Source organism: Ixodes scapularis, unplaced genomic scaffold, assembly GCF_016920785.2.
Source record: "Ixodes scapularis isolate PalLabHiFi unplaced genomic scaffold, ASM1692078v2 PGA_scaffold12__126_contigs__length_90152505, whole genome shotgun sequence".
Lineage (NCBI taxonomy): Eukaryota > Metazoa > Arthropoda > Arachnida > Ixodida > Ixodidae > Ixodes > Ixodes scapularis.
This window is the reverse complement of record NW_024609838.1, coordinates 36,357,838-36,369,485: the sequence shown is the minus strand read 5'-3', so window position 1 is coordinate 36,369,485 and position 11,648 is coordinate 36,357,838. Positions and strand designations below refer to the sequence as shown.

The following is an 11,648-nucleotide window of genomic DNA, read 5'->3' as shown; positions in this document are numbered from 1 at the left end:
TTGTCAAGTGGACAAGTTGATGAATTTTATTTAATCAGACACTCTGGTCTGGCATACACATTTATTTGAATAGCAGCAACTATCAAAGACATTATTCGGACGACGACCAAGCACAGTTTTCGAAGGCTTTGCAAAACTGTATGATGAAACCAACTAAATTTTTTTTTCTATTCGTTTTGTTATGATTACATCACATACCTAACACCAGAAAGGTACGACAGGAAAAATAAAACATTGCACAGCCCAAAATGACAAGAAACAAACAAGAAAACAAGCTAGTTGATTTACAGGTAAACTGATCCACATGGCAATAGACCATTCGTATTTTTCAACAGGTTCTTATTTCTGTCGATTTATTACAAATCATCAAGTCATCTGGCCGCAGCTTCCAAACCACACGAAACAGAGATGTATTGTAAAATCTTGGTCTCCTGGGCAAGTTGGTAATGGACATTCATATTAAAATTATTAAAAATAGCTCAAAAAAGACGGGACAGAAAGACAAAGAAGCACACAGGACAAGCGCTATCGCTCGTCCTGTGTGCTTCTTCGTCTTTCTGTCCCGTATTTTTTGCGCTATTTTTAATATTTTTAATACGAAACAGAGCTTTTCCATTATGCTTTATTAAGGATTAGTTACTCAACAAGAAAACATAAATATGTGCGTGAAGTCGACAAAAGATACTCGAAACCCCACCGCCGTCTTTGTGCGTGCATCGTATCGTTATCGGGTTTCGTCATTGGAGGTATCGGAGGTTTTAGAACGATGTACTGAAACTCTCTAATATGTAAAGCTTGGGAAAAGCAAAGTAACGGAAGATTGGAATCAACATTGCGACTGGCGTAGCAGACGACGAAAGTGGGTGCACCCTGAGCTGAAGCTCAGGGTGCATCCACCTCTAACCTCGAGTTTAGATAGCGCATAAACTACAAATGAAACATGTATAGAGCAACTCTAGTTTTCAGAAGCATACACGGATTCGTAATTCGTAAATCTTTGAGATACCGAAAGGCATACTAAAAAAAGAAATTTTACTCAAAGGCTCCTGAGACTTAGGAATATTAGGAAAGAATAAAAAGATACACCCGCACATGTCCATATGCACTCGAGCTTGTCACATATTTGCAGTGTCCCAGCGTAACTTAATAATTTTCATGTGAATTCGTTGGCGGTTTTAATGCAGCATCTGTCTTCGTAGGGCTTTACAAAATATTTAAAGTTATCATAGAGACTGTCGAAAACTGCTATTTCTTAGGGTTGCATAGTGCCGACAAATGTACGAACCATCAAACGGCTATTTTTTTTTTTTTTATACACTGTCGTTCTAAGTCAAGAAGGTTATAAAGATTATGTAGAATTACCGAAGCCCATGGGTTACACGATGTCACCACCTCTGTGGCATTAGCTTCTCTAACGACGACGACGTCTTCGGCGTTCCTCTGCACAGGGCTCCGGCTCCTGATCAGTGCCGACGCCGCCGATCTTCTGACACGTCAAACTCAAGAAACTTGACTCCGACTCTTCTTGAATGTAGCTGCTCACTTCTCCATCGACTGCGATAAGCGGGACCCTGGTGATGTTCTTCTGCACCTTCCACGTCTCTTGAGCGACCTTTAGTATATAGGCGTTGCCGTTCTTCGTAACGCACCCATGGACCATGGTCCAGCTAACGCCACTTGCCTTCACACACTTCTTGGCAGCCTTATTGGGGACCTTGTAGCTAGACATGCAGGCCACAACTTCGATGGTTTGGAGGGTCTCCTTGGCCACCTGCGCCACACACATCTGGATCTTGTTGCCTTCGCATTCGGCGCTTCCGCGCTCGCAGATGACTCCGTTTGAGGTCGGTCCGTTCTGGTCCAGCATGGCCTTGCCGAATGGCAAAAGGGTGACGTCCAGATGGTCCCGAAGCTTCTTGTATGTGGGTAACAGCTGACTTTTGATGAATTCTTGGCTGTGCGAACAGAAACAGTCGTAGATGACCGTAACTGCGACTTTTTTTACGCTCACGCTCAGCGATTGGGAACTGCCGCCCTTAACCATATCGGAGTTTGGGAGTCCAAAGTCAAAGCCAGAGCTCGGCGGTGAAGTCGAGGTCGAAGGTACTACTGCCACAGCCGTTGGTGCTTCCGTGGTTGTTGTAGTTTCCGGTTCTGGTGTGGTCATTGGTGGCCTTGATGGAGGTGACAGTGTGTCCTTGCGTCGATGCGAATCCTTCTTTTCTTTTTTATTAAATTTGAAAGGGAATCTTGCTTGACCAGGTTTCGGATAAGCCTTGCGATATCGATTGTCGTCTTCGTCGCTGATCTCGTTCTCCATACTATCAATACTGTCGAAGATATCCGCTAGACTCTGGCCTACAAAAAGGCACACGAATGCCACACCGACTGCCCACCCACAGCAAGGGCTTTTCATATCGCACAGAATACGTCAAGCACCTCTGCAAAACAGCGCCCAAAGAGCACACGATGATGCCAAGCTCTTAGATCCGGTAGCAACAGCAATACCACTCCTTAAAGCGCGTGAGGGGTATATCTATTCAATCTGACAGGCTCGGGAAACAAGGAGTGGCGTTTCAAGACAAGACAACACCGTTAGCAACTAAAGACGTCGTTTCTCCCGCTCATCCTTTCTACTAAAAAGTAATGAAAATGTTTTTAACAGCAGCAGCTTCCACGCTTTCTCGAAGACCACTCCTCTGCATTCCATGAGGTTATTAGAGCCCAACAGAGTTGAATACTATTTGGAAAATACCGAAAAATATACTGCGCATGCTTGAATGAAGCTTGAAGACTACTTCTCAAGGTTGCGTACTCCGAAGACTCTGAAGTGAAATCGCAAAACACGAGCCATCTTCATTTCGTTCTATGCTCAACATATGACCATAACCGATGTTCATTGTAATAGTAATGTTCGGAACTTTTATGCCTGATATGAAACTTCAATTCTTGGAAAACTTACTGTTTTTCTGGCAACAATACTCGTGTAATTAATTAAGAGTTATACGGACCGTTTGGAACACAAGGCTTAGACTAAATTTAATATGAGGGAAGGAATGACATTTTATTTATTTGGATGGTTGTCTTGTGACAAACAACCACAGAAAAGCTTCTTACTTCAAATCCTATGTCGAATTTGCACTTACAAATTTTGTTCCTCGCAACGCATGCTCACTCTATCGTCTCCTTTGCATACATTAAAAAGTATAAATAATAAATTGCTTAGTCCGCATGAAATCCACCGTCTCATAAATAAGGACATTAAGGCCACGGGACCTGATAAAATTGCCAATCGCGTGCTGAGTGTTCTGACATTTTGTCATACTTTCTTTGTGCGTGAAACTGTGTTCGATATTTGTTATTGTGCGGGAAACTCTCCAGTGAGTGAACAACTGAGAACGTTATACCAGTATATAGATAAGGCGAGTTTAAAAAGGAACTCTCAGAATTACAGACCAGACGCTCGTTCAAAAATCTTGGGGGGAAATATTATTCACAGAAGTTTAGTGACCCATCTAGATTTCCATAATAAATTCTCCTTTTACCAGCATTGTTTTGTAAATATCTTCTTTTTAATTCCCAACTCAGACTTTTATCATAATGATGTCTCCGGAGAAGCTATTCAAGTTGATGGTGTTTTCTTAGATTTTTGGAACGCTCTTGAAATTCTCCCGCACAGATTTATTTTAATCAAAGTATCACATTCCTGAGAATATATTTCACTGATTATAGACTACTTCGCCAATCAAAAACAACGTGTTTTCGTTAATAAGAAGAAAGCAGAAACGGTAGATGATATTTCAGGTTTTCCCCAGGGTTCTCTTTTGGGACCTCTGTTGTTGTTATTATTTTTATTTTTTCCGGACCCCTGCATCACCCGAAATAACAAATGACCAAACAAAAAGAACTCGTCGATTTACACGGAACGTAATACACGAGAGTATATCATTAGCACTTTTAAAGCATTATATTTTATAACGATTTCTTAGAAATAGTCAAGTTACGTAGCCGCAACATCTAAACAACATAAAAAAGCTTTTTTGTAGGGAAACTTGGTTTCAAGAAAACACATGCGCAACAACAAAACTTAATTATATGCATGAACTCGACAATACATAAACAGAACTGTGATTAGGGCGCCATTAGAGAGGTGATCAGTAGTTAGCATTGAACCATTATATTGAATGAACAAAACTATAAATTAACTGTTTTGACGGATGTCTGTAAAAATATTGCTACAATCGAGGGCTCCAAAATATTTCAATGTAAAAAAACGCATGGATATTCTTAAAATTACATAATTGATACATAATACACATCGACTTGTTTGGCTTGAAAACCCGAGAACTGAAGATTTTATCTACAGAATAATTCTGGATTATTTAGTTGACACGTAACCAGAAAAGCTGTTGACAATATTTCCTTGTTGAATCAATGACCTTCAGGATAACTATATTTTGACAGTCTGTCTTTTGATTTAGGTTTCACTGGGTTTCTTCGATGAGTAATAGTGCCCTGTCTTAATTCTCCATGTTGGCGACACTCTTTTACCGGGGACGGCGCCGACGCGACGAACTTATGACTCCATGTCCAGCGAAAAAAAAAAAGAAACCTCCAAATACATACCAAATTTCCTCAAATGCCTTGAATACAATAGTTAATATGTATTTCTCCTTAGATTAGCCTGCTTTGACTTTCTCGCTCAACGTCACCCCAGCACATTAAGCTTTACGGAAATGAAGGGACGGAAGGTTGGACTCGACATGGCAACTGACGTAGTAGACGATTCAAGAGGCTCTACCCTGAGCGGAGGCCACGTCAGCATGGAGGCACTCTAGTTTCGTTGAGACGTGAAAGCCCCGCGGCCGCGGCAGTTTCCGAAAGACATGATAAAATAAGCCATCCTACAGCACGCTTTCCGAAAGAGACTTAAAAAAAACCATAATACGTATACACCTTCACATGCACATGGGGATGAATATATTTCGCATAACTGATATTCTGAGAATACCTTGAATATTTTTATGTGGAGTCGGTGGTAGGTTCTAATACATCACCTGTCTTGGCAATTCTCTTCAAAGTAGCTACAATTATATTGGTAACTATAAGAAACAACTAGGAACTATTAAGAACTACCACCTTTGCGTGCTACGTAGTCACCAGAAATGTATAAATCATAAAGCGGCCATTCTTATTTAGATACGCGATCGTTCCTTCTCAATAGGGTTATAAAGATTCGGCAGGGTTACGGAAGCATATGGCTTACACGACGTCAGCTCTGCAGGAGCGTCAGCCTTTCTAACGACGACGACGTCTTCGGCGTTCCTCTGCACAGGGTTCGGGCTCTTGATCAGTGCCTTCGCCGCCGATCTTCTGACACGTCAAACTCATGAAGCTGGTCTGCGACTCTTCTTGGATGTAGCTGCTTACTTCTCCATTGACCGCAATCAGCGGAACCCTGGTGACGTTCTTCTGCAGCTTCCACGTCTCCTGGGCAACCTGGAGCACGTAGTGATTTCCGTTCTTTGTGACGCATTCGTGTACCATGGTCCAGCTTACACCGCTTGCCTTCACGCATTTTTTGGCAGCACTGTTGGGGACTTTGTAGTTGGACATGCAGGCTACGACCTCGATGGCTTGCAGGGTCTCCTTGGCCACCTGTGCCACGCACGTCTGGATTTTGTTGCCTTCGCATTCGGCGTCCCCATGCTCGCAGATAACTCCGTTTGTGGTGGCCCCGTTGGTGGTAGTTCCGTTCTGGTTCAGCCTGGCCTTTCCGAATGGCAACAAGGTGACGTGAAGACGGTCTTGGAGCTTCTTGTACGTCGGAAGCAGCTGGCTTTTGATGAATTCTTGACTGTGAGGGCAGAGGCACTCGTAGATGACTGTGACAAACACTTTCTTCACGTTGACGCTGAGCGAATCGGAACTGCTGCTCTGGACCATAGCGGAGTTATGGATTTCGACGTTTTTGATAAAGTTAGATGAGAAAGCCGGGGTAGTTGGAACCACTGCCACAGTTGTCGGTGCTTCTGTCGTTGTTGTTGTAGTCGGCGGCTCCGTGGTTGTTGTAGTCGTCGTTGGCTCTGTGGTTGTTGTAGTCGTCGTAGGCTCTGCTTTAATCATCTTTGCAGGGGATTTGCTGCCTTGCTTGCGGTAGTAACCTCTCTTGGAATTGCCAGATTTGTAAGGGGGTTCTTTGTACCCATATTTCGTACCCCTATTCTTGGTGTTTCGTACTTTGCTTTCATCAGGACCACTAATATCGTTGTTCATAACGTTGAAATCGATGTAAATATCTGCAAGAGTCTGACCTACAAGCAGCCAAGTGAATGCCACCCCGACTACCCACTCAAAGCACGGAGTTTTCATAGCGCACAGAAATCACGTCAGGCGGGCACGGCAAACAACATCCGAATAACACGCGATGGAAACACTCATGAAGATTCGATAGCAACAGTAGCACCACTCCCTAAAGCACGTTTGTGGTAGGTCTACCTAATCCGATGGGCTTAAACAACAAGGAGCGGTGTTGCAAAGCAAGTGAACGCCGTTAACAACCAGAGGTGTCTCTCCCATCATTCTGGCTGCTGCGAGTAACTCGATCAAAAACAAATGTTTGAACAGCAGCAGTAACAGCGCAAGCCACAGCACCACTCCTATAAATTCCCTTCCATTTGCCTTTGAAACCTTACAGAGTTCAATGTCTTTTCTTAACTGTCGACGAGTGCGCTGTACATTGCTAAACGAAACTTGATTGAAAATACACTGCGTTTCAAGCCACAAAGAACTTCAGGACTTGGAAGAAACTCTTCGAAACGCGAGACATTTTCATATTGGTTTCAGTTCGGCGTTTTACCATAACTAACAAGTTTACTGTGATATTAGGAAATTAAGTTTTACGCCTAATCTAAACCTTTATTCCTTTTAAAACTCGCTGCTTTCGTGGCGACAACATTCGCGTAATCAATTAAGAATTCTTCCGACCGTTGGAAACACAAGGTTTAAGCTACACTGAATATAGACCAAAGGAAGTCAGTATCTTTTGCCTCTATAACCTCCAGGCCTCCACTAAGTAGCTTCTGACCGAGTACGTAATGTTTCTATTACGCATGGACCTATATCTTAAATCGCATGCTGGCCCCATAGCTTGTGTTTCCTTTGTCACTAATCGGGAAATATTGGTCTGCTGCTTTCTCCGGAGAGACAAGGGAGATTCTTGTTACAAACCTGCTTATACAAGTGTATCCCGCAAAGAATACTTCGCCGCAGTAAATTTGTATCTTTCTCGCAGTCATGCCTGTAAACAGTAATAGTCAGTTCCTGAACATTGCATCGCTCAACGGTTTGTCATGCAGACTTTGGTTATAGAAAGGTCAACGTACGCCGCAATTTTGTTCATCTTCTGCCACAACTAAATTTGATAAGGATGTGCATAATAAACCCGTTAAGTTTTGACTCTAAAGCATGTTCATGCGGTTATTTAAATTAAAAATAAAACATTCTGAAGCATTTGCAAGTTTGAGTGGTACTCTCTTTTGAAGAACAGAAGATGGAAAAAGACACCCATAATTTTATTAGAAAATAGACGCAGATATGAAACCGCGATGGCAACGCCTGATGTGTCGAGTACCACGGTATAAACGGAAATGCATTGAAAATCGTTCCCGCTTTTAAGGTTATTGGGTTTTTTCGTTGTTTGTTGTATTGATTATTGTAAACACAAACAGATCTTGGCCTTAGTAGTGAGCACATTATGAAAAAAAACTAAAGCGAAAAGAGACGCAATACCTTATAATTTAAAAAGTTAACCTAAAGCAGTTTATACCAAAGAAAGGTCATTAATGTGCCAACGAGCCTCTTTTAAGTGTTACAGGGGCGCAAAATAAATCTAAGTCACTCTTTTCACGGTTATAAAAAAGCTGTAAACGTTCTCGGACGCAGACGTCCTGGATCGGGGACGCGATACGCATTGAAAAGGCGCATAAATACGCATTGACTATACTTTGTACAAAAAGAAACATATCTTGAATTAGCCTCATTTCATGCAAAGGTAGAAGACCATCCAGGTTAAGAAGCTTTTGGTAGTTAGTTATACGTAAAATGTAGTTTGCGAGTATATGTTTAATATATTCGTATTACAAGCGAGCAGAAGCGTTACATACAAGGGTGTGATATCGTATGCATAAAAGATGCTTCATACCCCCGACCACACGTGCCAAAACAATTCACTTTACATTGCCACGCGCCCGCCCAGTACCTGAAGCACTGCACATAAGCGATGTGACGGAATAACATATCAGTAAAATGTATAATTTAACATACATTTCATGATATATTGAAAGAGCGTGATTCAAGAAAACGATAATCTAATTATATATTGTCGCTATATTTTAATGCTAAGCCTGCTCGAAAAAAAAGAAAAGAAAAACACGGTTGTCGCAAAAGCTTATTTTTAAGAAGAAAAGTTGTAATTAATTAATCAAGCGACACTATCAGTCACATAATGACACGTCTTTTCTACTAAAAATTTTTAATGTTATTTATTAGAACGCAAGGTATTTTTATCAAGCTGCAATTTTAGATTTTTCGTTATCTCGCTCACTTTACTCCCTCTAGCAGCACGAGACTTCGTCCTAAGACGTTCACAAAGTGTTAGGGAACAATCGATTGAAAAAGTGGAAAGTATTTTAATGTTAAAATAAACAAAATTAAAAATGAACTCCTCAAATTCATCGAGATTCAATGAAGATGGTCGAATCCGTAATAAATGAAAAATGATCTCAATTACAGGCCAGGAACGGCATATAAATGCCTTCTTACCAAACGGACAGCAGTGAAAATTATATTAATTCCCCTCGTTCTCTACTATCCATACTATCCGCTGTCGAATCATTACGAACTGGCTAAAAGCTGTCTCGTAAAGCGCGAAATTAAAAAAACCAATCATGAAAGTTTTTTTTTTTTCTGCAATAAGTATAATATTACTAACATTGATAATCCGGAAACATGGGATTTCTACAGCCTCATTGTTTCTTTTGGAGAAAACAATTGGCAGAGACCTTTAAAGTTCTATATTGTATGAAAATGCAGTTGTAGCTGCGATTGTTTTAATTATTTGGAAGTAATTGAACAGTCGTTCCGGGATTCCGGGAGTGAAGACCCTATATTTCCATCAATTTTGGGGAGACATAGTTGGTGTGTCACGTTACCTAGGAGGGAGAGGGGGAAAGGAGGTAAATGGGGAGGGGGAAGAGGGTTGCTAAAGGAGGGAGGTGGGGAGAGGAAGTGTGAGGGAAAGAGGAAGGAGGGAGGGAGAGGGAAGGAATGACATAGAAATGGGGAGAGAAAATCGGTGTGTCGGCGTCATGTATACACCAACTCATGTTTACAAACAAACCGGAGCGCCCCTAGCGGACGCCACCGGTGCCGCGCATGCGCGATGGGGGTGTGGGCAAAAAGCTCGCCGTCGCCCATAAACAAACCATTGAAATGCGATGTTGTCGGCGTCGGTGTGAGTCCCCCTGCCCTTTTTCGCGTTCGCATTGTTGATTCTACGTCTTCCTGGCAAGGTCTGACTACTTCAGCGGCGTCAGCGAAATTACCGAGGCTCGTTACACCGCAAAACTTCGCGTGAATAATGTGACATGCGACGATTCATTCCGCGTGGACGCCGCAGAATGTACGCTAAAGCCTGAGTCGCATGATGAGATTTCGCTCGCAATTTTCAGTCCGGACGTCGGTCGGGCTGCAAAAGCTTGAACCGTAGCTGAGATGGTCGACGCCGATACCGAAAATCGCAAGCAGAATCTAACCAAGTGAATCAGGCATAAGAAGTCGGTGATGGCCACTGGTAACAATTATCAATGCATCCTTGTATCCACTGTTTACATTGAGCCTGGTTACCAACCTTCAAATTTGAGTCTTTTGAGGCCTGCACTTACTTCTTATCGCAAGTACCGGGCCCACGTTTGGTCTATGGGCAGGTGTCGTCTAAAAGAGCAGACGACAAGCAGAAGCGTTTGAAAGAGCAGACGGCAGTTTAAACAGTCAAGCGGCCGTTTGAACTTGAAGACGCACTGAACGTAGTCCGCAGGTGGTCCGTACAACCTCGCGGTTTTCCGCCGTTCGTGTTAGAACAAAACAAACACATTTGATGACCAGAAGTATCCGTGAATTGAACCCAAAGTGCTTCCCGCCCAAGCAATCGTGGTCGACGGCGTCTGGTTTTCCCTTTTCACAGCACATATCCACCTTCTCGGACGAACCGAGCACATGAAAACTGGCCTTCAAACCTTTCTCGACTCTTTTAGTACAGCCCCAGTCGCGGCGTTTTGACGAGAAGGCAGGTTTTTGTCAGGTTCCTTTTAAAACAACGCAGGAATACACGTCTCGCATGGGGACTTCTGCCCACAGCCCCAGACCGGAAGTGCGACCGACGCGCCACCACCGCGCCGTGACGTAACAGAGATGAGTTCGTGTATTTGTAAACCAATCGCACACAGTGAGTGCGGCGTAATCTTCCGTTTATTTTTTGTTCGCGGGATTGGTTTAGGCGGTGATATATCGAACGCACAAAGGCGAAGAGCGCCATGACGATGCACTTTTGACGCTGATTGGTTGGCTTTATCCAATCGTAGGATTAGCTTAAGTCGGACTTCGTGTGAAACGTAATATACATAGTCCGAGTCCTTCGTCATCCACAACTTGATTCAGTTTAGTTCGCCTAGCGACGGAGCAGAAAGGGTGTGTCACGAACCCTAAAAAGCGTCGTTATTTTTTTTTTTTTTTTTGTTGCTGTTGTTGTTGTTGTTTTTTTTGTTGTTTGCGCTGATGATTTGTTTGCCTTTCAAGTTGAAATGTAGCAGCTGTGCTTAGGGACATTACGGAATCACTTACCCGTACCGGTCTTCTTTTCAAAGACACGGAGAAAAAGCGCTGGAAGCGGGCGGCTGACGTATGCTCTAGTAATTACCACTCTTGTTTCCGATGTCCATATCGAAGTTGTTTTGTTGCCAAACCCCTCTGAAAGCAGTATTCACGTAAAAAAGGGATACGCGACTTAACTCGAAACCTTATATCTAATTATGAGGCAATATCGTTGCATCATCAGTTGATGCAGCACCGCAGGACCTCATGGTGCGGGCGACTTACCTTTCTGCAGCGCTGGATCTGAAACAAATGTCACCATCACAATCGCTAACTGTTTTGAGATCTGTGCCTCAAAACATACCCTGAACGGCATTCTTCTTTATACGTCAAGCACGACGCAGGGAGTCATAATATCCTGGTTCCAGTTTTTCTGTGCGGAAACACAGAAACACCGAGCTCCTTTAACTCCGCTTAGTCGGAATCATTCAACATTTGAAGCTTTGTTAGTTCGCTTTTAGGTGAAGCAGAAAGAGTGAGCCTCGAATCGACCGGCCAGTACAGTGCCATTTCGCTGTATCTACAGTTTTTTTTCTTTTTGTTTTTTAACCCCAGATATAGATGTGATACTTAAGGTATTAGGAAATTAGGTGACTACACCTATTTTAATGCAAAAGGTTCAACGGGAACGTATTGGGAGCTATAGCAGTTGATGTACTACTCCCATTATTAACCACAACACTGTTATTCCCCACGTCGAACTTCCAAGGCTTATCCTC

General features: G+C 42.7%; 2 protein-coding genes across 2 annotated transcripts; both read right to left on the bottom strand.

Moving 5' to 3' along the window:
• Positions 1 to 1,411: 1,411 nt before the first annotated feature.
• Positions 1,412 to 2,422, bottom strand: LOC8052657 (gamma-interferon-inducible lysosomal thiol reductase-like). The gene has a single exon (XM_029984439.2). It carries the CDS (start codon positions 2,414 to 2,416, stop codon positions 1,412 to 1,414), a length of 1,005 nt encoding a protein of 334 aa, XP_029840299.2. The 5' UTR covers positions 2,417 to 2,422.
• A 2,876-nt stretch (positions 2,423 to 5,298) lies between these two features.
• On the bottom strand, positions 5,299 to 6,387 carry LOC115323959 (gamma-interferon-inducible lysosomal thiol reductase-like). Its single transcript, XM_040214486.1, has one exon. The coding sequence runs from the start codon at positions 6,370 to 6,372 to the stop codon at positions 5,299 to 5,301; it is 1,074 nt and encodes a 357-aa protein (XP_040070420.1). The 5' UTR covers positions 6,373 to 6,387.
• Positions 6,388 to 11,648: the final 5,261 nt, after the last annotated feature.